General features: G+C 41.4%; 1 protein-coding gene across 3 annotated transcripts in view; it reads right to left on the reverse strand.

Annotated features, from left to right (window-relative positions):
• The window catches only part of BICDL1 (BICD family like cargo adaptor 1), a 105,463-nt gene extending 93,130 nt beyond the window's left edge, over positions 1 to 12,333 (reverse strand). For all 3 annotated transcript variants that reach the window (XM_057744938.1, XM_057744937.1, XM_057744939.1), the window contains exons 1-2: positions 11,794 to 12,333; positions 5,388 to 5,603 (exon numbers count right to left, since the gene is read on the reverse strand). In XM_057744938.1, the coding sequence (XP_057600921.1) occupies positions 5,388 to 5,603; positions 11,794 to 12,231 (654 nt within the window). In that variant the 5' untranslated portion in view covers positions 12,232 to 12,333. The remainder of the gene's footprint in view (positions 1 to 5,387; positions 5,604 to 11,793) is intronic.
• Between the last annotated feature and the right edge of the window lie 14,775 nt (positions 12,334 to 27,108).

A 27,108-nucleotide genomic window follows, 5' to 3' on the forward strand; every position in this document is an offset into this window, starting at 1 on the left:
AAAGGTAACCCCAGGATATATGCAGCAGTGTTGATACTAGGTGCTATAGCAATAACCTGACAACTCCTAGGAAGGTTAATTTTACACAAATATTTTTGAGTAGAGATTTGACTACTAAACAAAACATTTTTACATGCTGATATGTGCTGGGGACACTTCAGATTATTCCACTCTCTCAAATTAGAGAATCAACATTGGACTAGATTCAGAAATCTCATCTATGTGATGAGGACATGATAATTATGATGGCTACCATTTATTGAGCATTCACTACATGCTAGACATTGTGGTTAGAGCTTTACATACATTAACTCATTTAGTCCTCATAACAACATCAGATAATGGTAATAATATAACTGTTTCCATTATACAGAGGAGGAAATTAAGATTTTAAAAAGTGGAAAAACTTTCCCATACTCTCCCACTTAGTAAATAGCAGAGTTGGCGTCTGGTCCCAGGACTGTCTGGGCTCCAAAGTCTGTGACCTTAATTGCTGCCTCAGAAATCTGAAATTGAGGCACAGGAACCCTCATCAGTCTTGAACTGGAAGAGCCTTAATTAAGTCACATATCTTTCTGTCCCTCAAGTTTTCTCAGCTATAAAATTAGAACAATACCCATCCCTTTCTTCATCATAATGAGGATCTGGAAGCTCATAGGATACATATGCTCATGGCATCCTATTTTAGAGCTGAAAAGAACCTTGATCACACAAACACTTGAACATGAATGTTTATGGCAGCCTTATTCATAAAAGCCACAAAGTGGAAACAAGCCAAATGTCAATGAATCAATAAACAAAATGTGTTATATCCATACAATGGAATATTCTTCAGCCATAAAAATGAAGTACTGATATATACTACAATGTGGATGAACCTTGGAAACATCATGCTAAGGGAAAGAAGTCAGTCACAAAAGGTCACATATGTATGATTCTACTTACATGAAATGTCTAAAATAGACAAATCCATAGAGATAAAAAGTAGATTAGTGATTGCCAGGGGTCAGGGTGTGTGATGTGGGTTAGGAGGAATGAAGAGTGACTGCTAATGTGTACAGGCTTCCTTTTTTGGGAGGTATGAAATGTTCTATCATATAATTAGATAGTGGTGATGGCTGTGAAACTGTACACTTTTAAAAAGTAAATGTTAGGACTTCCCTGCTGGCACAATGGTTAAGAATCCGCCTGCCAATGCAGGGGACACGGTTCGATCCCTGGTCTGGGAAGATTCCACAATCCGCAGAGCAGTTAAGCCTGTGTGCCACAACTACTGAAGCCCGCATGCTCTAGGGCCCTCGTGCCGCAACTACTGAGCCCACATGCTGCAACTACTGAAGCCTGCTCGCCCAGAGCCCATGCTCTGCAATAAGAGAAGCCACTGCACTGAGAAGCCCACACACCACAACGAAGAGTAGCCCCCACTCGCCACAACTAGAGAAAGCCCACACGCAGCAATGAAGACCCAATACAGCTTAAAAAAAAAAAAAAAGTAAGTGTTATGGTATATGAATTCTATCTCAGTAAAGTAGTTATTTAAAAACAAAAACAAAAAAGGAAATACATTTAAAATACATGGCAGCAAAGGAAATACATTTAAAAATACTTTGGACAAATAAATCAACTATATATACTTCAATAAAAAGTACTCTGGACACAAGCATCCCAGAAATATTACACTACATTTTAGATATTATACATTTCATGCTTATAAAAACATTATACCCATTGTTAGAAAAGAATGGCCTTCTACTACTTTTGCTGGTTGTTAACTTGTCCTAGGAGAATCTTAATTCACTTCAAAGTACTCAACTCCTCTAGTTCCTGAACACCCAGTTAATAAAACAATAATAAAATGCAATCCAAACTGGCTGCTGATGGAAACCCAAGGGGCTTGTCCTGCTTAAAAAGAGAAAGGGGAAAAAAAAAAGCCACAAAACTCACCAAGGGCCTACATTCAAGGCCAGAGAGGATAACAAGAATCTAGATCTAGTAGAAATGTTATTCTCCTATATTCTTTTGGGAACAGCTTATCAGGATTTTCTACAAAGAAATTAGGCAGAGGAACTTCAACTATAAAGATACTACCTTAGTAAAATAACCATCAACACAAACATATTCTTAACTTCATATTCTGTTTAACACAAACACATTACCTGATTTTCATTTCAACAGTACTCACACGAGGTACAAAATTTTTACCTCTATTTTAAACAAAAGGAAAGGGGGACTTCCCTGGCAGTCCAGCAGCTAAGATTGTGCTCCCAATGCAGGGGCGGGCCCAGGTTCGATCCCTAGTCAGGGAACTAGATCCCACATGCCACAACTAAGAATTCACATGCCGCAACTAAGAAATCACATGCTGAAACTAAAACCCAGGGCAGACAAATAAATAGATAAATAATAAAAATAAAATAAAAATAAGGAAAGGGAAGCACAAACAAGGTCACCCAGTTAATGAGAAGCAAAGTCAAGATTTAACATGCATCCAAATTCCAAGCTCAGTGCTCTTACTATGTCATATTAATATTTGCTTTCCCCAGCCACCTATATTTCACCAGATCAGAAAGCGGAGTTGAGTCAGCTTCTGCTCATGTTATTTTATAAGATGAATTTAGCTCCCAAGAAATAATTTCCTCTTAAATTGTTCTGGTTTGTTGTATTCCTTTCATAAGTCTCCATAAGAAACACTAGTTCAGAGCAGGTATTAAATTTTTTTGAACAAATAAATCAATCTGGCTAGGCTTATCTTGTTAGTTTAATTCTTCCATGAATAATAAACGAAGGCTCAAAAACCTATAAAATCTTACAAGAATAGAGATTCCCTTCCCTGTTGCTGAAAAAGGTTTTAGAACTGAGTCAGAAAGGCTAATGAGGACTTCCTAGGTGGCGCAGTGGGTAAGAATCCGCCTGCCAATGCAGGGGACACAGGTTCTATCCCTGCCCCAGGAAGATACCACATGCCGCGGAGCAACTAAGCCTGTGCGCCACAACTATTGAGCCTGTGCTCCAGAGCCTGAGCCACAACTAATGAGCCCATGTGCCACAACTACTGAAGCCCACGCACCTAGAGCCCGTGCTCTGCAAACGAGAGGCCACCACAATGAGAAGCCCGCACACCACAATGAAGAGTAGCCCCCCACAACTAGAGAAAGCCTGTGTGCAGCAACGAAGACCCAACACAGCCAATAAAACAAATAAATAAATAAGTAAAAAAAATACCACAAGGATAAATTTATAAAAAAGAAAAAGAAAAGAAAGGCTAATGTTTCTACGGCCATACCACCCTGAATGCGCCCGATCTCGTCTGATCTCGGAAGCTAAGCAGGGTCGGGCCTGGTTAGTACTTGGATGGGAGAAAGGCTAATGAGCTGTCCCTATAATAACTTCTTGACGAACTGCCCAGTTCTTCCTTTCCAGCCAATTAAATGGTGATTTGATTCCCAAGAAACCTGCAGGCAAGAGCTTTAGCTCCACCTACCACCTGAATTCTCACCTTCACATTCTGATAGCTCCTGCAACTAGCTATTTTCCAAGTTATTAGGCATCTCTCTCTTTCTCTGTCTCTCCTTGCCTTCCCACCTGCATCTCCCTCGAGACCCCGTGTTCCACTCTCTCCTTCTGTACCTCTCCTTCTTCCTCTCCCTTTCTCTAGCAGTGGCATTTACTTTGCACTTCCTAGTGAAGCGTGAAGGTTTTGACCAGTCTCAGGGTCCCCATGGGAAGCAACCATGACACAAACTAGTGAAATAACTTCATGTGCTGCCCTAGCTAAGCCTTCCCCTGAGACCTAACCACCAAACACTAACCATGCAGACAAGGGCAGTGCTCTCCTGAGAACGTTTGCACTTAGAGATGAGATCAGAGTAGTTCTTTTCTCTTCTGGTAACTGAACTCGTTTTATTTTCAACTCTTAAGAAGGTCTGAGGTACAACAGTAAATCCAGCTCTTAATTTTCAAAAGTAGGTGGCTTTAGGGCTTCCTAGGTGGCACAGTGGTTAAGAATCCGCCTGCCAATGCAGGGGACACAGGTTTGAGCCCTGCCCCAGGAAGATACCACATGCCGAGGAGCAACTAAGCCCGTGTGACACAACTATTGAGCCCATGTCCCGTAACTACTGAAGCCCACGCACCTAGAGCCCGTGCTGCGCAACGAAAGAGGCCACAGCAATGAGAAGCCCGCACATCACAACAGAGTAGCCCCCGCTCGCCACAACTAGAGAAAGCCCGTGTGCCGCAACGAAGACCCAACACAGCCAATAAATAAATAAATAAATAAATAAATTTATTTAAAAAAAAAAGTAGGTGGCTTTAGAGACCAGAGCATTAACAACACTCCTGAATTTGTTAAAAAGTCTGTTCTGTATTTAAATTAGATTTCCCAGGGCAAGAATAAAGATGCACATGTAGAGAACGGACTTGAGGACATGGGGTGGGGGTGCGAAGGGGAAGCTGGGACAAAGTCAGAGAGTAGCATTGACATATATACACTACCAATTGTAAAATAGCTAGTGGGAAGTTCCTGCACAGAGAGATCAACTCGATGATGGGTGATGACATAGAGGGCTGGGATAGGGAGGGTGGGAGGGAGTCTCGGGAGGGAGGGGATATGGGGATATATGTATAAATACAGCTGATTCACTTTGGTGTACCTCAAAAACTGGCACAACAGTGTAAAGCAATTATATTCCAATAAGGAGCTTGAAAATAAATAAATAGATAAATAAATAAATAAATAAATAAATAAATTAGATTTCCACCTACTCAGCCCTCAAACTCCTTCTTTGCAATGATTTTACAATCTTGACTTCGGTTAATTAATTAATACTTTCATGAGATCACCCTATAAAGGTACAAATAAAGAACTTTCGCTGAATGTGGAAAGAAAGAGAACAAATTTTATATACAGATACCATACCTCCTTTCATATTTAAAGAACAGAAGAAATGTACATTCACAAATATAAGATCAATGAAAATCATTTGCTGTAGAAATTTTCCCTAAGCTTTTCAGTTTAAAGATGGCACCATTTAACAACTGAACTAAATGCATTAACATAATTTTACCAGCGACAGACTTTCTCTAGGTAAAAGAATCATAGACTTTTAGAGCTATAAGGAACATCAAATCACTAAGCAAACTTACTTCCAAGTTAAGTGATTACCAAAGTCTCACAACTGGCTAATGACAGGCAAGGGTCTTTGCTCCTGATACCTAGTTCACAACAGCTGAAATTCTTACAGGTGAAAAATATTTCATTTGTTGATATCAATACCAAATGCAACAAAAATGAGAACTGCTCTTACCATACATATGGCTGACATAATACAGAAGCTCTGTTTCAACTTTTAGTATTTTACGCCATAAATTCTTAACTTGTGACTCACCTTGCTGAGTTGATCCAATAACCTTTGGTTCTGTTCTGATAATTCCTGGACAGCCCGTGTTTTTTCTCGATCTGCTTCCCGTAGATGAACCTGCTGCCTCTCCAACTCATCCTGAAGCTGTTTCACATCACTCTCCAGCTCGGACACACGCCCTTCCCACTCCCCTTCTCGATTCTCAAATCGTCTTCTGAGTTCGTGTTTCTCTTGTTCTAAATGCTAGGTGAAAAATGAAGAGGATTTTAAAACTGTTAAAAATTCCAGTGCCTTTCTTTTTTTTTTCTCTTTTCACACTCTTTTAACTTTCCTTTTTCCTAGTCAGTCAACGCAACAAAACACTCTGCCACATAGGAAAAGTTGCCCATTTCACAGCTGCAAAAATATGCCCTTCTTTCAGAGTAGTGAAGGCTGATTTCACAAAGAGAATGCCATTCCTATTGAAAATACTTAATGCTATGTTTACTCTTGGGCGTGGGGATTCTAGTCTTAGGAATTCACTTGGAATTTAGTAAGTCATCTATTAATTGGTGAAATATACATTTAAACAACTTAAAACGAGTCCTTAAGAAAAGCTTCTTTTGCTGTCATCTATTATGCCTGGCATGATACCAGGCACTTAGAATCACAGAATTTTCAGAGATAGAAAGAACTCCAGAGATCCTTCAGATTAACCACCTTTTCTTACAAATGAAACAACAGAATATAAGAGATTCAGCAACAAGCTCAAGGTCTATATTAGCATATGGGAGAGCTAGGATTTGTGTCTTAGTCACCTGCCTCTGTTTAATGCTCTAAATAACAACTTGATAAATATTTGTTGCTATACATAGCACTGTATTTCAAAATCATTTAGGCAAGTTCACATTCAGGCCTACTTTTATTAAATCACGGCCTATTAGCCTTGCATATTTATTTCTGATCCTTCCATTCATTCCTGAGTGCCTGTGATAGGCTAGTCACTGACATAATGATGAGCAAGAGAGACATGGTCCTTGCCTTTATGGAGTTTCCATTCTGGTCTGAGAGCCTAATAAGAGTATTAAGTTGTACCATGTGACAAATGCTATGCAGGAAAAGTACAGATAGTTTGAAGTAGCAGCTCAATACAAAATAACTCTTTTGGACTGAAGGAAATAAGAACATTTTTGTTTCTGTGAGATAAATATGAATGCCTGTTTCCAGAGGCAAGCATGTTCTACTTAAACAGCACAGTATGTACAAAAAAGCCAAGTCCTCAGGGAATATACAAAATTTATATCAAATGTAAAGCAACAGTCCTCAAACTTTTGCTGTTGTCAGAAAAACTCTGGTATAACTGTTCAAAATACATCCACCTAAACACTAATTACAAAGACTGTGATTCAGTTAAGAATGGGATGAGGCCTAGGCAGGCACCTACCTAACTACCTATCTATCCATCCATCCATCCACCCATCTATCTAGGTTCTATTGGAAATTCTGATGCACTGAAGGTTGATATCAAGCACTGAGATTGTTTTAATAAGCTAAGATGGGCATCTGAATCTTCTCCTTCAGAGTACTCAAACAACTTCTCAACTTGGGAACCCACACTCTTATTCTATTCAAGTGTGCACCTTTCAAATATTTTCTGGAATGCCTCTTTTGGAAAGCTTTAAGGGTCAGCGTATAGATATACAAGAAAATCTGTCCCATTACTTCACATCTGCAATGTGTCTAAAAAGAGATTATCTCATTCCATTCTGCCATTTTATTCCCCTAATTTGCTCTGAGTGACTTGTAAATGTTTCTGAAAGTCTAATTTATCCCTAAAAGATGAAAATTTACCATGACTGAAGAGTCAGAAAAAATTCTGAGATCAGCAGTTTTCACTGAAATAAGTGTACGGCCTCCAAAGTTGACCACTTCACAGGAATAATTAATGTGGATATAGCCACTCTGATATATTTGTTGAAAAGGTGACATTATAGTTATACTTTATAAGGCCTCAGTTTGAAGCACATGGGAAGAGGAATGACAAGAAAGGGACTTGTATTCCTCAGCATGAAAATTTTCTGCTCTATGCTTCCCTCATTTTGCTAAACCTCCAAAAATAAGAATGTTTTAGTCACTATACAAACTTCAGAAAGATGAAGTGCAGAAGTAAATGGTAATTACAATCCTAAAATTGTGATACTTGGTTTTATTGAGTTTTTCCAAAATGGAAAAGATTGAGCAGAAGGCAACAGCAAGAACTCAGTAATCACAGTGTTACTGAGAGGCCAGATAAATTAGGCTTGTGTTCTAAAAGAACAGAGAGACTTAAAAATATTCAGCAAACAGCTGTTAGTGAACAGCCCAACCAAGCAACTAAAACAATCTAATCCACTTGCAGGGGGTGGGGCAGGGCTAAGGACAGCTGGTGCTGATCAGTCTATTCTGTTCTTACATTTCTTTGGACACGTGACAAACTTCCCAATTCAGGTTTCCCCACACTTTAAAAAAAAAAATCAAGATTTTCCTATTAATAAACATACAGAATTTAGTCTTTTGTCTACTCTGAGAAAAAAAGGTTTTTTCTTCCTAGAACTATATTTTCAATTAAGTGCTAAATTAACCAGTAAACTCTAGGCAGAACATCAGCAGGTGTGGAGGTCAGGCTCTGCCCATGCTAGTCCCTGCTTTTAGGGGTTATACGGTATTTTAAGAGGTAATATATCTACACCTGAAACTAATATTATGATGTTATGTCAATTATACTTCAATAAAAAAAATTACTGTCAAAACTGTCAAAGTTATCAAAAACAAGCAAAGTCTAAGGAACCATTACAGGACAGAAGGGATTAAGAAGATACACAAACTAAATGTAAGGTGGCATCCTGAATAGAAAAAGACATTCGGCAAAGGCTAAAGAAATCTGAATAAACTATGGACATTAGTTCATAACAATATATTAGTATTGGTTTGCTAATTATGGCAAGTATACCACACTAATATAAGATATTAATAACAGAGAAACTGGGGGCAGGGCATATGGAAACTCTCTATATCATCTTTCCAATTTTTCTGTAAATCTAAAACCATTCTAAAAAACAGTTAACTTAAAACTCTGAAAAAACAAAAGTAAATATTAACCCACCTAAAATTGGTTGTTACAGAAATGGATTTCTGCAAAGAACCAAAAAAACAATACTATTCTCATAAGTTCAGGATATGGTTCTTTAAAAATACAAAGAAAAAATACTATTTCCTAAGTGGATCAAGCACTGAATGCAAATAAGGACCCCTGTGTTTGCTTACCTAAATCTATTACCCAATTATGTAATCACTTTCACCTTACTCGTTTTGGCCTCTTTAAAAAAAAAAAAAAGGTGCTAGAATCATTAGAATTGGCCTAAGGAAGGGGGAAGAAAATGTAATTGCGGGAAGAGATTACCTCTGCAGTAAGGGATAATTCATTATCAGCTGGAATGGGAAAAAAAGGGAATCCTGGACTTTAAAAACATGTTTTTAAAAAACTAAATGATTTAATCTCTGAAGAAAAAAGTGTATAAACACAAGTTACTGTATTAGTTCATATTCTGGGGGAAAAAAGAGACTACTAAGGACCTGGCTGGATATGTTTTAAAAGCAAAAGGGCTATTTGTAGATGCAGAAGAAATAAAATATCTAAAGGCATTTTTAAAAATTAAGCACATGAAAATCTGATTCAGGGAATGAATAAAATACAGTATAGTCAATTTAAGGGTGGAAAAAAAATGACCGAAACCTTATAATCTCTCAAATTAAACTGAATCTTCATTTTAACCCTAAGAGATGCATGACTAAACAATTTCTATGTTAACCTTTAAACTAAGTGTGCCTTTAATGAGAGAGCAATGTAAGATCAAATACTTTATGTTTTAAATGACAAAACACAATCTTGGGTTTGGCGCATAGAACTGGAGAGGTATTGAAAATGACTTGGTTCTGAAATTAGAAAGGTGCCAATTTTGAAGTAGTAAAGAGGCAGATGGGACTAAAACAAAACCAGTCTCATTATTTAATAGTCAAACCAACATTCAGAGTCCACTTGCATGTTTATCTTTCAAACTAACCCATAAGAAAATGTGTTTGATTCCACCGTCTGATAGTTTGCAAAAAATTACAAATGCTTTTTAAGAGGCTGCTTCTCTACTCCTAAATGCTGAATTTAATTGAAAATCTAGCATTGTGGCTGTGTTAAACTTTAGAATCTGTCCAAGTAGACATTCTAAAATCTAAGCTGCTTAAATAATATACTTACAAGTACAATTTCCAAGGGAAAATTCACTTGCAGGTATCAAATGAAATAGTCCCCTGTTAATCTGATTTGTCACTTTCATATTAATACTAAAAGAATTAACAAGAAACTAACAATACCTTGATAATTTTAAGTGTACTTTTTTAAAAAACAAAATTTTCAATAATTTTGACATACCTAGAAGAAATAGTATACCTGAACCCCCATCTCATTAATATTGATTACTGATCAATATTTCACTTTTTAAAAATAAACTTTTAAAAAATGTTATTTTTTTAAATTGTTGCAAGGCATACATAACATAAAATTTACCATCTTAACCATTTTTAAGTGTACTGTTGTTTCAGTAGCACTAAGTACATTCATACTGTTGTGTAACCAACTTCCAGAAATTAAAAATTAACTTTTAACACTAAAGTTCATATCCTGACTTAAGAGGAGATTTTTAAAAATAGTTTGAGTTTTAAACTATTTTATTATTGTCTATTAAGTCAACAGGAAAAAGTCAAATGTAATTTACTCTCTTACAATAGAAACTTTCTTGTTACAGAATTTGAAAATCTTTTTCCTTTGTTGAAGATGTGTAAAGATTCCAAACAGAATCAGGATGTGTGTAACTGCACAGTGAGGATTACCCTGAAATCTATCACTAATCAAACTGACTGATATGATGTTCCTTTCAAGTTAGCTGTCTCTTTAATCAAGTCCCTCACTGAAGGAATTTCAAATCATGAGCATAAATCTCTGCAGTAGTACTCCCATAGTCTAATCAAATCTCTTTTCTTAAAAAAAGACACCTTTTTATTCCTAGACCTCTACTTCAAGTGAAAATCAAACAATTCATTGAGTTGCTTTTTGGCAGTCTACCTATAGGTTTCACAAACCACTTTTCAGAGAGGTATCTCAGGAGTTCATCGACTGGCAGACCTAGTTAAGAGGCCAACTGAACTACAGGGCACTGACTGGTTTCCTTTTTTCCCTCCCTGATTTACTTTTGATATATGTCACTGGACTACAGACACACTTCTTATTACAGTAAAGTTTCTGAATCTACATTCTGACTGTTTGACCTGTAGCAGTCATATGGAACCAGACTACAGTCAATTTCAGACCTTATTCAGGGCTGTACTAATCTCTTGTAACTAAGAATAAAAAGAACTGGTAACAACTGGGTAACAACAATAAATGCACAGGCAAAAAAGGATAAGCTCATCCCCACTGCCACAGATGCACCTCCCCCACCTACGCTTTATTAAAAAAAAAAAAAACCAACTCATTTTTAGAAATGGTGGCAACCTGTACCACTTTCAAGGCCCTTTCCCAGTTAAGGTCAAGAAAACAGGCATAGCTGCAAAAGATTCTGGTCCAGAGAATTGGCAGAAATCTTACTACACTTTAAGGGGTATTTATAATAATAGTTAAAGTCATATGGTTCTTATAGGTTGCATTTAGCCATCCAATTCCATATGTGAGGGCCAGAAAAGAAACAGAATAAAGTATTGTTTAACTACATATAGAGGCCCAAATCAAATCCACAACCACTAGTCACATGCTGAGCCCAGGTCCACTTGATTTCTGCAGTGGAACCATATTTCCTAATCCTTGAGTATTTGAAGGCTATATAAAGCTCCTTTAGGGGCACTTGTTTCCCACAACTCTGAGCTGCCAGGAAGTTAAGACAAGGGCATCTGGAGGCCTTAACTCCAAAGCCGAAAAGCTTTAGGTTAACACCCTGATTAGCGACTAACTACTTCTCTGAAAACCTGGAGCATGTTTTAAATGCTTCCTGACTTTCCGATTTCTCTGTGTGCAGACATCACCTCAGTGCTGTATAAATTAGTCATACTGTAAGTTCTATTTTAGATGCTGTGTACAGTACATATATAGAACGGCCCAGTGTTTGGAGCCGTGCATGAACCGGTTTGCTCTGAGTAGGGTAGGAAAGCCAGGTGGGTGCAATAAATTCCCCCGTCTGATAATCCAAAACCCTCCATGCTACCCCGCTTCCAGGTGGTTTTCTGTGAGGTAGGATGAGCACGAAAGGGATGGGGTGGGGTGGGTGAGTGGCTCCAGCAGCTACCGAGGGCAGGCGGTCGGGTGCCTGGGCTCCCTCCCATCCCTCCACCCCCCCACCCCGCTTCCCAGCCCTCCCAGGAGGGACGTCCTCACCTCCAGCTTATCTGTCAGCTCCTTGTGCATCTGCTCGTACTGCCGGCTCATGTCCTGGTTCCTCTCGAGCAGTGCCTTGCCCAGTCGGGCCGCCAGGACCAGATCCTTCTCCTTCTGCCGGATCACCGACAGCAGCTCGGGATCCTGGGCGGGCGGCGGCTGCAGTTCAGCCCCCTCGGCTGGAGGCCCGGGTTCAGCCTGAGGATGCTCCCCGGGGTCGGACGGCCGTTCCCCGGCCGCCAGCAACGCCAGCTCCTCCTCTAACGCCAGTTCCAGCTCCCCGGAGCCCCCGGGGAAGGAGATGAGGGCGGCGGCGGAGGCTCCGGCAGGACTCCCGACTGCGTCCGCGGCCGCGGCGGGCAGCTCCATGCAGCAGGCGCTGTCCGGCTCCGCGGGTGCTGAAGCGCGGCCGGCCAAGCCCAGGCAGAAGGCGGACATGGCCCGCGCGCGCGGAGCCCGCAGCGGTGCGGCCCGGCCGGCGCGCGCCAGGCTGCAGGGAGGAGGGGCCCCGCCGCGCCGCTCCGCGCCCCGCGCCTCGCCTCACGCCGCGGCACGCGCCCCTCGGGTCTCCGCGAGCCCTGGGCGCGGCGCGCACCGGCCCGCCCCTCCCCCGCGCCGGCGGCACGCGCCCCCTCCCCCCGCCCCCGGGCTCAGCTGCTCCGCAAGCGCTGGGGGGGAGGAGGAGGAGGGGGTGGCGAAAAGAAGGCTGAGGAAGGGAGGACGGAGGAGACCCGAAGCGGGAGGGGAGGTTGCGAGGAGGAACGCCGCCGCCGCCGCCGCCGCCGGGTTTTCAGCCACCCTGTTGCTGCTGCTCCCGCTGCCGCCGCCGGCCGGGCAGCGCCTCACGGGGCGGGCTGCGCTCCGCTGTCGCTGCGACGCTCGCTGCTGCTGCCGGCGGCCGCCTTCTGCAGCCGCGCTCCATGTCCCTCGGCTCGGCGGCGGCGACGGCAGCTGCTGCAGGCGCCGAGGCGGCGGCTCCACATCGCGCGCCGCGCAGCCCGGCGAGCTCCTTCCTGCCTGCCTGCCTTAGCTCCTCGCGTTCACCAGGCCGGCCGTGCCCCGCCCCGGGCTTCCGGCCGCGCCCCCTCTCCCCGCCCCTTGCCGGCGCCTGACGCGCACTGGCACCTGTTCGCCGCGCCCGCGCGCGATTCGCCAGTTCGTGGGTCTCCTCAGCGGCGCCCAGGTGGCGCCGAGGGCCTTAACCCCTGCGCTGCCTCACGCCCGGGGGCGGCCGCGCACGCCGCCTGTGGAGACCGCCGGCGCATCCCTAACGGTTTGGGCAGCTCCCCGACGCAGCCACGCCCCCGGCCTCGCTTGCACCTCACGGTGTGGCTCCGCCCCCAGCACGCTCACCTCGGGGTGTGGCCTCGCGCGCACCTCCGCGCGCGGCCCCGCCCCCAGCCTCGTTCTCACCTCGGGGCGCGGCCCCGCCCCCGGCCTCACTCTTCTGGACCCGAGCGTTTCTCTGGGTCCAATGGGTCTCAGTCTTAGGTGGTCTCCAAGGGGACTGAGGACATTTCTCCGAGACAGTGACCAAGCCCGACAGAGACACGCAGCCACGGATTGTGGGTCTCCCCAGGAGAGCTAAGCAGTCAGGAGAGGGAGCCCTAGAGAGCAGTAGAAGGAATGACCTCAGAAACCCAGCATCTCAGTGATGATGACTCAGGGATATAAGGGACCAGATGCCTCAGAGATCAGCAGCCCCTAAAGAAAGGGGTTATGTTGAGAAATAATGGGAAAAAACTGCTCACAGATAGGAATACGAAGCAAAGGATCTCCCTAATAATAACTTACGTTTATTAGGCACTTAGTATGTGCCATGTCTTGTGTTAAGTGCTTTCTATGCACTATCTTAGATAATTCTCACAAGATTCTTAAGTCAGTATTATCGCTCTTATTTTACAGAGAAGGAAATTGAGGCGTTGAGAGGTACAGGATCAGATCCATGCAGGCTGACTCCAGGGTTCACGTTATTCTTTACTTTCCTCACATATAAGTCTTGAGGAAGATAAATGGTAAATTGTGACCAAGATGGCCTGTGTCAATATCCAAGGTGCTATCAGGAAAGCTTCCTGCAATGATCAAACCAAGGACTGAAGAGCCTACTGAGTGATTCCAGTCAGTTCTTGATCTGACCTCATTGGTGATGCTCTGTCTCCTGTTTTCAGAAACGATCCCATCTGAAGCTAGAATTGGTCCCTATTCTTTCCCTTTCCTCTTGGACAACAACCCATTTTTTGAGTTAGATCATACTTTGATTCTTTTCATCACAGTAAGATGGAATATTTCAGGACACCAAGTGGCTGAAATGAGTCAAGTGATTTCTCATGGATTTTTCTCTTTATTAAATTCAGAGGCTAGACAATACTGAGGTATATACATCACTTTCTACCCTCAGACTGAAGGTGAGAATCCTAAAGTTCCTAAGCCTCAGGACTGACTTTGTTCTCTTGTTGACTGAAAAAGAGACAAATAATAGAGGGGTTCCCCCAAAAGACACATGCACCCCAATGTTCACTGCAGCACCACTTAAAATAGCCAGGTCATAGAAGCAAACTAAATGTCCATTGACAGACGAATGGATAAAGATGTGGTATATGTGCATACAATGGAATATTACCCAGCCATAAAAAGGAACGAAATTGGGTCATTTGTAGAGATGTGGATGAACCTAGAGACTGTCATACAGAGTGAAGTAAGTCAGAAAGAGAAAAATAAATACTGTATATTAATGCATATATGTGAAATCTAGAAAAATGGTACAGATGACTCGGTTTACAAGGCAGAAATAGAGACAGATGCAGAGAACAGACGTATGGACACCAAGGGGAGAAAGTGGGGGTGGTGGGTGGAGGGATGAATTGGGAGATTAGGATTGACATATATACACTAATATGTATAAAATAGAAAAAAATAACTTTATATGGAAAATATAATGTGAAATTATCTACTAATAGAAATAAAGAACATTGAAAAAAAATAGAGGGGTTCCCACATCAATCTTAGAACTAAATTTTGAAAGTTGACCATGGCACCATTCCAACAATGCATTGTTCTAACACTTTTTTATTATGCCTTCTTGAGCAGAAATTGTGGGCCCATGGTGAGACCCAATCACGAATCTCTTGTCTTTTTTGATCAGGAAAGGAGAAGTTACTCTTGTGTTTCCTCTTCTCTGCTGGAGAGGGATGAAGGAGATCCTTGGTGAGAGGCACATTCTCGTGGGGAGATCGTCACTGCCGGAAAGGGTGGTACATTCATTTTTGAGTAAATATCTGACAAATACACAAATCTGAATACCATAGTCTATCTGTCATTCATTCAAGGAAAAACAGTGTTCTGTGAAAAATGTGACTAGTTCAACTCCTAATTCAAACGATGGTACAAGCACTTTATCTCTAGACAACAACGTACTTAGTTATGCAGCAGAGGTGCTTTATGGGTACTTTCCATTTCATCACACGGAATATTAAAAAGATGTGTACTCAAGCGTCGGGATTCAATAAAAGCACTGCTTCATCGGGCACATTCTTAAATGAAACTAGCTTTTTTTCTTCTTCTTCTTCTTGTGAATACATAGTTGTAAAGAATGACACGTCTACACTTTGGTACCACTGCCATAAATTATGCTAAGGTATCAGTAGTGTTACCCACCATTCCTTCTGTACTACCAGTGCCAATGTCAACACAGTGAAAAACAAAAAAAAGTATTAGACAATTAGTAATATGAAATTCTGAAACAAAATATGAGATTATGAAATTAGTTTTACTGTTATTAATAACATTAGAATTACTATCATTGCAATTATTAAAAAATCAGTGCTTCCTTCCTTGACCCTCTGAAAGGGGGTTTGGGACCTCAGGAGTTGAAGAGCCACACTTTGAAAATTGCTGATTTAAAGCCATTCGAGACAGTTACATCAACCTTAAGCCAGGAAGAATGCACAAGTACCTCCCCACGTGGAAATTAGTGGCAGGATTCAAAACTCATCAAAGCAAAGATATGAAAACCCTCAGACTTCTAAGAAGCTTATTATTTAGTTTCTTCTGCTTCATACTATAATAATAGTGTCTAAAATATATTTAGCATTTCATTCCTTAAATCCTTTATATGACATCACATTTAATCCCCACAGTGACCCTATAATGCTGGTATATAACACCCGTACATACTAGGACACGATACTGTGATGCTGTCTAACTCTAAAGTGCTTGCTCTCAGTTCACTAAGCCTCACATCTTAATCATTTTTATATTCCTTTATAATATATTTGCATGAGTGTTGCTTTTGGTACCTGGATATTCTGAACTTAGGTATGACCCATCTTAACATGCCATGGATGGATTTCCACATAAGTGCTGTCACATCACTAAGAGCAAAGCGTGACATTTTTTTCTTAGAAATCCTGATATTTCCAAATATGATAACACTCATTGAATTTCCCCAGGTTGTTATACTTTTATTAGCTTCCTGATCTGCAAAAACTGGAAAGTATAAAAGATAAAACATATTCCAGAAAATTTGTTTTTGAAAAGTCAAGTGTGGAAGAAACATGAGGAGCTGGCAAAACATGTGATAAAGCAGCTCTACACTTGGTATTTTCATTCAGCAATTATAAGTGTGTGTGTTTTTTTTAAGTTTTACATTTTATTTATGAACTAGTCGTGGGAACATAAAATCTCAAAAATTCCTAAAATGTTACCCAAAAGCTTTTTATATTTTTTGGAGATGAATTGACTCAACATTTTGCAAAATGTGGTGTGTATATACCTCTAGTGAGTCTCAACTTGATTTTTAGAGGAAAAACATTAACTTCAGTGGCCGATGCTCAGTAGCATCAGTCTTTAGCAGATACCCTGCACTGCCTGGTGTAGGAGTGTGCTTTCTCTGCTACCCATCACGGCACCCCTGCTCACCCTGCTGGGACCCCCGCCCCAGCCCCTCCCACCTCTAGGTTCTTACAAAGGCAGCCCCCTCACACCTTTCCCTTCACCCTCCCGGAGTCCTCTCCTGGGCCTCAGTCCCACCCCACACTCCCTTTTCCCTTTTTCCCTTAGGTTGTTATTAAGATTAAAAGATTTTATATATGAACAGCACTTAAAATGGTGCCTGATACACGGTAGGCATGGTGTGGATGGATAAACAAACAAATAAACAAATAAATAAATTCATTAAATATCTGAGCACAGGGACTTCCCTGGAAGCTAGGACTCTGAGCTGCCACAGCAGGGGCCCAGGTTCAATCCTTGGTTGGGGAACTAAGATCCTACAAGCTGTGAGGACTTAACAAACAAACAAACAGATTTCTTCCTCTGACACCATGGTCTTTCATCTTTTATGTCTGACTTCTTTTCCTTTATATGCCTATTTCTTTTTTTTTCATTGAAGTATAGCTGATTTACAATGTTGTATTAGTTTCTGGTATACAGTAAAGTGATTCAGTTATACATATAGTCTTTTGCAGATTCTTTTCCATTATAGGCTATTACAAGGTTGAATATAGTTCCCCATTTCCTTTTTTTTTTTTAAATAAATGTATTTATTTATTTATTGGCTGTGTTGGGTCTTCATTGCTGCGGCCTTTCTCTAGTTGCAGCAAACGGGGGCTACTCTTCGTTAAGGTGTGTGGGCTTCTCATTGCAGTGGCTTCTCTTGTTGTGGAGCACTGGCTCTAGGCGTGCGGGCTTCAGCAGTTTTCGCGCGCAGGCTGAATAGTTGTGGCTCACAGGCTCTGGAGCGCAGGCTCAGTAGTTGTGGCCCATGGGCTTCATTGCTCCTCGGCATGTGGGATCATCCCGGCCCAGGGATCAAACCCGTGTCCCCTGCAATGGCAGGCAGATTCTTAACCACTGTCCCACCAGGGGAGTCCCCCCATTTCCTTTTAAAGTAAATGTATTGTTAAAAAGTAGTCAACCAAAAAATAATAAATAATAATGTGTCATTGGGTATAGCAACATCTTGATGGTGGTATGCAAATGACTAAAGTTAGCGTATAGTGGAATTAGAGTGATGACCCGGGGTTCCTGGATTAGATCTGCTTTTAACCAGCTGTGTACATTTGAGCAAGGCATTCAGTGTGTTTGGGCTTTGGTTTCCTCATCTGTATGGTACAAGGTTGGGCTGGATGATCACCTCTTCATCCTCTAAACCAGTGGTTCTCCACTGGGGGTGATTTTGCCCCCTGGGGACATTGGGCAATATCTGGAGACATTTTTGGTTTTCACAGCTGGAAATGGGGGTTGTTATTGGTATCTAGTGAGTAGAGGCCAGAGATGCTGCTAAACACTCTACAAGTGTTTAGCATAAGACAGCTCCCCACTCCCACAACAAGAATTATCTGTCCCTAAATGTCAGTAGTGCTGAGGTTGAGGAAGCCTGGTCTAAAACAATAGGCATCTACAATTTGACCATGGATTTGTTGCCTAAGAAATATATAAATGGGTTATACACAAGTGAGGCTGCGATGTAAGCCCAAGGGTGCCTTTGGTTGCTCTTAAGAATTCCCATCTGGAAACCAACTCACAATAGAGCCATACCCCTTAGGCAAACAAATAAATAAATATCAACAACAACAACAACAACAAATCCTTCTGTTTTGGGTTGAATCACTCCCAACGTTGACTGACTTGCTCCCTACCTCCCCCCTCCCTCGTCTAGTGATTTGGTGGTCCCTGCTGCTCAAACTCATCAGGAAACAACTGCTTTATGCTCAAGAGTTGGGTGTTTTGGGGTCTTCCAATGCCCATATCTAGAAAGATTTCTGATTTAATGGTCTGTGTTCACATCTTCCTGCTTCTTTTCAATGATCTTAGCCCTAAACACACAACTGATGTGTTTTGTACATATACCATTCATCGGAAGCTATTTTTAGACATTTCCTAGTTTTATTTCATTTTGAGAATTTGCCAAATATTCGTTATGTCTTGTTCTTTCTGCATTACATTCTGATTTAATCTGTTAGCTGGCAAGTTATTTATACCTATTGACACTGCTCATACTAACACTGTCTTTTAAGTGAATCCCCTCCCCCACCCCATTTTCTCTTTATTTTTTTTCTCAGTTTCAGTGTAAACTGATTGTAGAAGTAGTATATCATCCAGTTGCCAGGACAACTGAAAACTTTTGCTGGCAGATAGGTAAAATGCCTTTAATCTATTTTTCATAGTCTGTGTTACTACTACCCTTCTTGCTCTTAGTTAAAAGCCTAGATGGGGGACTTCCTAGGTGGCACAGTGGTAAGGAATCCGCCTGCCAATGCAGGGGACACGGGTTCGAGCCCTGCCCCGGGAAGATTCCACATGCCATGGAGCAACTAAGCCCGTGCGCCACAACTGTTGAGCCTGTGCTCTAGAGCCCGTGAGCCACAACTATTGAGCCCATGTGCCGCAATTATTGAAGCTCATGTGCCTAGGGCCCGCGCTTCGCAACAAGAGAAGCCACTACAATGAGAAGCCCACGCACCACAATGAAGAATAGCCCCCGCTCGCAGCAACTGGAGAAAGCCCGTGTACAGCAACGAAGACCCAACGCAGCCAATAAATAAATTAAATAAATAAATACAATTTATATATAAAAAAAAAGCCTAGATGGGCTTCTTGATGCCTTTCTTGTAATAAGAGGAAACGTCATTTTCTGAGGAGTCAAGGTTTAATGGCATGTTCTGCACAGTGTAGTTTTGTTTGTGTCTGAGGTGTATATGTAGGCATGCTAAGTGTTCTGGGAAGACAGTTGGAATAATGCACCAGTTAATGCCAGTAATTCAATTTATACTTGACAGTGACTGGGAGAAATAAACTTTTATTGGTGATTGAATTTTTATGGTGAATTTTAAAATTCCCAAGTCATTAAAGAAGTCCATTGGATTGTATAGTTATGAAGGCAGTTGGCCAGTAAGTATTTATTAAGTAACCATCAGAAGTTGGTATGGGTTTCGTGTTAACATTATACAAGCCCTTTAGGATTTATGAAAACACAAATCCCTATCCTCAAGAATGCTTCCATCATTGCTCGTGTAAGAGAGTGTGGTCAAACTGGGCAATCAGCAGTCTCCTATGGCTTGCCTGTAGCTCACAGCAGAGGAAATGTAATAATAGTGGTTAAGAACATGATTTCTAGGGTAACACCCAGTTTCAAGCTGAGGCTCCCCCAGTGACTAGCTGAATAATCCTGGGTAAATTAGTTAACCTCTCTGACCACCAGCATTGTGTAAGTAAACAATTTTGTTCACTAACGTGTTCTTAAGGCCTAGCACGGTGCTTAGGATATAGTAGGAACTTGATACATTTTTATAATGAATGATGTAGGTAAAGCACTTTGCACATTGCCTAGCACATAGCCAGTGCTCACACAATAAGATGTTAAAAAAAAAAAGCTACCTTGGGAATTCCCTGCTGGTCCAGTGGTTAGGACTCTGCATTTTCACTGCTGAGGGCACAGGTTCAATCCCTGGTTGGGGAACTAAGGTCCCACAAGCCGCTCGGTGCAGCCAAAAAAAGCCAGCTTGATCTCAAAATGTTGGATGTGTTACCTATTAACTTGTTCTGTATGGTTGATATTAACCTCTTCATTTATCCATAACATTTATTGCATAGAAGCTGTGATGTTGGATATGATGTAGGAGAAACAAAGATGTATATGTTGTAATACTTGCCCTCAAAAAGTTCACAATTTAATAAAGGATAGAAAACATGAATAGAAATAACTATAATTACAACCAGTATTGAATTATATTAAACAGTATATTAAATATCTTATAAATGATGCTTTGCATTTTTTGGAATTCAGAGAAGGGAGATATTATTAGATACAGTGGCGTAAAACTAAAAGGCTGTGTGCTTTTATTATCACTATGAGCCAGCAATTCTAAACAATATCAGTGGCAACATATATAGGTCACCTTGGCATGCCACTGACCATATTTGACAAAACTGATCAAGGAACAGTTCACGACTGCGGCCCTTAAAGGACATAGGGGATTCTATGGGCAAAGATGGAAGGCAAGGCAAGCAGAGGGAACAGCTTCTCCAAAGACACAGGTGGCAGGAAGCTGTGTTAGGAGAATAGCCAAGGAGGGAGGATAAAGTTGTGAAGGTAAAGATAGGTTGGCATTGGCTCGTAGAAGAAGGAAAGATGCCAATTACTGAGTGCCTACTATGGGCGGCCAAAGGGTCGGCTTACATTATCTTGCTTAAACCTTACAATAATCTTTTCAGTTGGGTGTTAGTACCCCCATTTTATAGATGTGAAAACAGGTTCTGAGAGGGTCAGGGTCTTGCCTCAAATCCTGCAACTCGTAAGGGCAGAGTTGGTATTAGAACGGAGATCAGATTGCTTATAAAACCTGTGGTCTTCCCACCTATGTAGACTTGAATGCTGAGCTGAAGACAACGGGGAGCCACTGGAGATTTTAAAATGGTGAAGTGACCTGAATAAAGCAGTAGTCCAGGAAGATTCATCTGTCACTGGTGTTAAGGATGAACTCATGATGGAAGCTGGGAATCAGGGAGGCCAGTTATGTTGCAGCTGGAAGAGTCTGGAAGAAAGAGATAACAGAGATGGAGAAAAGATGTCAGAGAGGCTGAAAAGAAAGAATTGCTAGGATTCAGAGACTGACTGCAGATTAGGGAGTGGGAGTGAGGAAAAAGGAGGATGCAGCGATGCCTCTGAGGTTACCAACCTGGGCAACAGAATGATGGTGCTTTTGCCAGAAACAAGAAAGCCAGAAAAAAGAGAGAGAATCACACAATCAGGCCCTTTGATTTGGCTATCGCCACAGACATCTGGCCTGTACAAGGAAATAAGACAAGCATATAATCAGTATAAACACAGCAATTATAAGAGTGAGTTGTTGGACTTCCTAGGTGGCGCCGTCGGTAGGAATCCGCCTGCCAATGCAGGGGACACAGGTTCGATTCCTGCCCCAGGAAGATACCACATGCTGCAGAGCAGCTAGGCCCGTGCATCACAACTGTTGAGTCTGCACTCTAGAGCCCATGAGCCACAGCTGTTGAGCCCATGTGCCGCAACTACTGAAGCCCACGTTGAAGCCCACGTGCCTGGAGCCTGTGCTCTGCAATGGGGGGGCCACCGCAATGAGAAGCCTGTGCACCACAGGGAAGAGTGGCCCCCGCTCGCCATAACTAGAGAAAGCCCATGGGCAGCAACGAAGACCCAACACAGCCAATAAAATAAATTTATTTTTAAAAAAAAGAGTGAATTGATGAGATGTTGGTCAGGAATGGTATCAACGGGCTTAAAAAAGAAAAGAGTTTCCTCATCTGGGAGAAACCTGCTTAAAGGAAGCTACACTGGATGGGAGAGAAGGACTAGAGTACCTGACAGGAGGAGAAAGGTTGTTCTCTGCGGTTGAAAAGCATTAGTCAAGGTCTGGCAACAGGAAACAGCTAATCATGGCTCCATGCCTGTGGGAATGGAAGCGCCTCTCTTTTACTGGGCCAGAGTGGCTACAGATGGAGTGACCATTTTCCCCACCTTCCCCATTTCCCATTTGCAAGCAAAGAGCATTGGACTTCTCTTACCAACAGCCCACTCCACTCATCCACCCCCAATCTAATAAAGGAAAGGATTAGGGAGAGAAGCAGTCCCCGCTGATGGATTTAGAAAATAATTACATGGAAGAAAGCTGTATGCATGTTTTATTATACATTTGCATTTACAAAAATCAAGAATTTGAAAAGGCTTATAATCAAGAAGGCATATGAAATCACCCAATTAAAAGAAAAGAAGATGGCAAGGACTCAAAAACTGGTTACAGAATGTAATTTAATTGAAGAAAAACCAAGTAATATGTCAAAGGTATAAATCTGCATTTCCCTGGGGTCTCAATTGAGTGATTCAGCTTTTTTTAGTAAGTGGGTCAGAAAACTGTTAATCCTATAATGATTTTGTTCAACTGCATTCAGCTGGTACATTAGTTTCTTACAGATCTTAAAAAACAAGTATAAGATCGTCAAAGTTGTTGTTAACCCAATATCATACTGCTTTGTTTATCACCCATGAATAATATATTTATTTTCTTGATTGAAGTCTGTCCTTTTAATTGGCAAGTAGTGACAATATTGTTTGTAGTTTTACTTTGAAATTTTATGTTTTGTGTTGCACAAATCTATGGTATAGCTGATACAGTGATACCATATAATAGGGAGTCTCAGAAAGAAATTTAACAGGACAAACCATTGCCTACATGAGGTAAAATGCACATAATACAAAATTGAACATTTTAACCACTTTTAAGAGTACAGTTCAGAGGCATTAAGTACATCATATTGTTGTGCAACCCTTACCACCATCCAACCACAGATCTCTTTTCATCTTGCTAAACTGAAACTCCATACCCATTAAAAACCAACTCCCTGGGACTTCCCTGGTGGCACAGTGGTGAAGAATCCACCTGCTAATGCAGGGGACACGAGTTCAATCCCTGGTCCAGGAAGATTCCACATGCCGCAGAGCAACTAAGCCCGTGCGCCACAACTCCTGAGCCTATGCTCTAGAGCCCGTGAGCCACAACTATTGAGCCCATGAGCCACAACTACTGAAGCCTGCACACCTAGAGCCCGTGCTCTGCAACAGGAGAAGCCACGGTACTGAGAAGCCCGCGAAGTGCAATGAGGAGTAGCCCCCACTTGCCGCAACTAGAGAAAGCCCGAGTGCAGCAACAAAGACCCAATGCAGCCAATAAATAAATAAATAAACAAATTTATTAAAAAAAAACCTAACTCCCCATTCCCTTCTCTCCCCAGCCCCTGGCAACCACAGTTGTATCTTTTATCTCTATGAATTTGACTATTCTAGGTAACTCATATAAGTGAAGTCATATAGTATATGTCCTTTTGTGTGTGGCGTTTTTCTCTTTAGCATAATGTCCTCAAGGTTCATCTATGTTGTAGCATGTGTCAGAATTTCCTTGCTTTTTTAAGACCAAATAATATTCCATAGTATGTATACAACACAGTTTGTTCATCCCTTCATCAGTTGATAGACGGATTGCTTTCACCTTTTGGCTATTATGAATAATGCTGCTATGAACATGAGTATACAAATATCTCTTCGAGTTCCTGCTTTCATTTCTTTTGAGTATTACCCAGAAGTGGAATTGCCAGATCATATGGTAATCCTATTCTTAATTTTTTAAGGAATTGTCATACTGTTTTCCACGTTGATGGGAGAGCTATTTTTAAGGCATCTGCCATTGAGATGTACTTATTCATTCATTCCTTCACTCTCCTTTCAACAAACATTACTGAGGACTTGTATAATGTGCTGGGCTCTGTGAAGGAGACTTATTTTGGTGGTACAAAAGAGATCTATAAAATATACAACATACCAGAATAGAAAGATACAGTCAGTTCTAAGCCAGAGCAAGGCTTGAATTCAGGGGTTCAAAACAATTAAAAAAAAATGTTATCTATCAGAAGAGAAGTTGGTCTATCTGAAAGCATAGAAAAAAGTATCACAGAGATAAATATTGAGTCCTATTCAAATATCGCTCAGCAATGGACTTCTAGTATTACAGATTCATTGGTAAGAAGGGCAGAGTGTGTCTAAAAAACAAAACTGAATGATGCTTTTCTTTTTAGTTCATTCATCTAATTCTCTTTGTTCTGATTATACGCTCCTTAAGCTGTATTCTGATTGCAATTTGGTTTTTCTGCCCATAAAGGGAGAATGCTTTTAGGTACGGAAACCTCAGCATCATGGTCTTTCAGAGCTTATTTCTCATCATAAATTAATTATTTGGCATTCTGGCTTTGAACATTGGACTTAGTAATCTTAAGTAATGTGAGTCCTATTCTAAAATATGGACCTGCTCTTGATGTTCTGGCAAATAAGATTTCAAAGCCTTTTAGACAATAGACCAGGGCCAGGTCATAGATGTCTCTGAAGCTCAGTTTTCCCATCTGAAAATGGAGTTTAAAAATAGTGCTTACCCGATAGGCCAAGACATGAAAACAACCTAAATGTCCACTGACAGATGACCGGATAAAGGAGATGTGGTACATATATACAATGGAATACTACTCAGCCATAAAAAAGAATGAAATAATGCCACTTGCAACAACATGGATGGACTTAGAAATTATCATACTAAGTGAAGTAAGTCAAAAAGAGAAAGACAAATACCATATGATATCACTTGTATGTGGAATCTAAAATATGACACAAATGAGCCTATCTATGAAATAGAAACAGACTCAGACATCGAGAACAGACTGGTGGTTGCTAAGGGGGAGGGGTGGGGGGGATGGATTGGGAGTTTTGGACTAGCAGATGCAAACTATTATATATAAAATGGATAAACAACAAGGTCCTACTCTATAACACAGGGAACTATATTCAATATCCTGTGATATTCTTTTCTTGTAATGGAAAAGAATATTAAAAAGAATGTATATATGTATAACTGAATCACTTTGCTGTATAGCAGAAATTAACACAACATTGTAAACCAACTACACTTCCGGGACTTCCTTTGTAGCCCAGGGGGTAAGACTCTGCGCTCCCAGTGCAGGGGGCCCGGGTTCAATTCCTGGTTGGGGAACTAGATCCCACATGCATGCCCCAACTAAGAGCCCCCATGCCTCAACTAAAAGATCCCACATGCCGCAACAAAGATCCCGCATAACGCAACTAAGAACCGGTGCAGTCAAAATAAATAAATAAACATTACCAAAAAAAATCAACCTTACTTCCATAAAAAAAATAGTGCTCAACTTATGGAGTTGTAATGATTAAATAAATAAATACACGTAAAGCGTTGAGAACAGTGCCTCACACATAATAAACACTATATAAATGTTGAGCTTGTTACTGATGGGAAATTCTCCAAGGCATTACTAGCGTATGAGCTTTGTTGGTAGACAAAGTGTGACCTCACAGAACACATTTGCTTCTTTTCTGTTGGAATCTGCATAACTTTTATTCTCAAAGCACGAGCAAAGTTGTGAGGGATTTATCTTGTTTGTCTATTCCTACCTCTTCATTTGGTACCCCTCCCTCTGCTTCCAGCCTCCCCCACCCTTGCTCAGAATTTTGTGCTCTGGCAAGACAAAGCCCCCACAGGCAGTAACCCAAGTTCTGGCCTAACCCAGCTTGCAAGTTCTTAAGAACTGATCACTGTAACCAAGATGAGAAACTGACTGATGCCAATGATGTCATGACTGATAATGACAATGGATTACACATGCGTATGTTTTAATCTTCCTGGATATTTATTGCCAACATCCAAAGGAATGTTCTCAAGTTGTAGAATTTAATTGACTGAAATTGGCCAATAGGGGAAAAAAAAAAACCTTTGGGTCATACGAGGCCCATTTGGTGCCACCTCTCAGGTCTCTAGTTTTCTCTACTGTCCCTTGAAAGAATTCTGGGCCATTACAGAAAGAGCACTTTTGCTCTTGTGTGAATTCAAGGGGTTTTATGAGATTTGCAGGACTTGGGTGAGACTAGGGAATTCTCGGACTAAATTAGGGGTTTCCAGGTGTGGGCAAGCTGCTAAATAGTAAGTATAAGGTAGTCTGGGGGCAGGTGCAGAAGAAAAACATGAAATGGAGCTGGTCTGAGCCTAGGACATTGATTGTTCCTTTTGGAGCAAATTAGGCTTGTCCAGCGGACCTAAAGCAAAGAGATGGACTAGCCACCATTCACCCTGCTGCTTTCTATTTGTGAGGCAGTATATAATGCCCAAGTTAGCACATGGTTCAGAGAATCACAAAATATGGTTAAACAATTGGTAAAAAGCACATACAAAGAAAATGTGAATGAAGAGAATCATTTAACCAGAGATAGGTAATAATATACCCTGTGTTATTTTACTGAAGGTTAGTTGTATCAGTTCTCCAGAAAAACAGAACCAATAGAATATATATATATATCCTATATATATGGAGAGAGAGAGAGAAATAGGGGGGAGAGGGAGAGAGACTTGTTATAGCAATTGACTCACATGATTACGGAGGCTGAGAAGTCCCATGATCTGCCCATATGCCTTCTGGAGAAGCAAGAAAGCTGGTGCTGCAATTGAGTCCAAGGCCAAAAGCTAAAGAACTGGGGGGCTGCTGGTGAAGGTCTCATTCCGAGTCCAAAGATCTGAGAACCAGAAGTGAAAATGTTCAACAGCAAAAGATGAATGTCCCAGCTCAAGCCAAAAGAAAAAGCAAATAGAGCCTTGCTCTGCCTTTTCGTTCTGTTCAGGCCCTCAACGGACTGGAGAGGGTGAACTTCTTTGTTAGTCTACCGAATCAAATGCTAATCTCTTCCAGAAACACCCTCACAGACACACCCAGAAATAAAGT

This window comes from Hippopotamus amphibius, chromosome 8 (assembly GCF_030028045.1).
Source record: "Hippopotamus amphibius kiboko isolate mHipAmp2 chromosome 8, mHipAmp2.hap2, whole genome shotgun sequence".
Lineage (NCBI taxonomy): Eukaryota > Metazoa > Chordata > Mammalia > Artiodactyla > Hippopotamidae > Hippopotamus > Hippopotamus amphibius.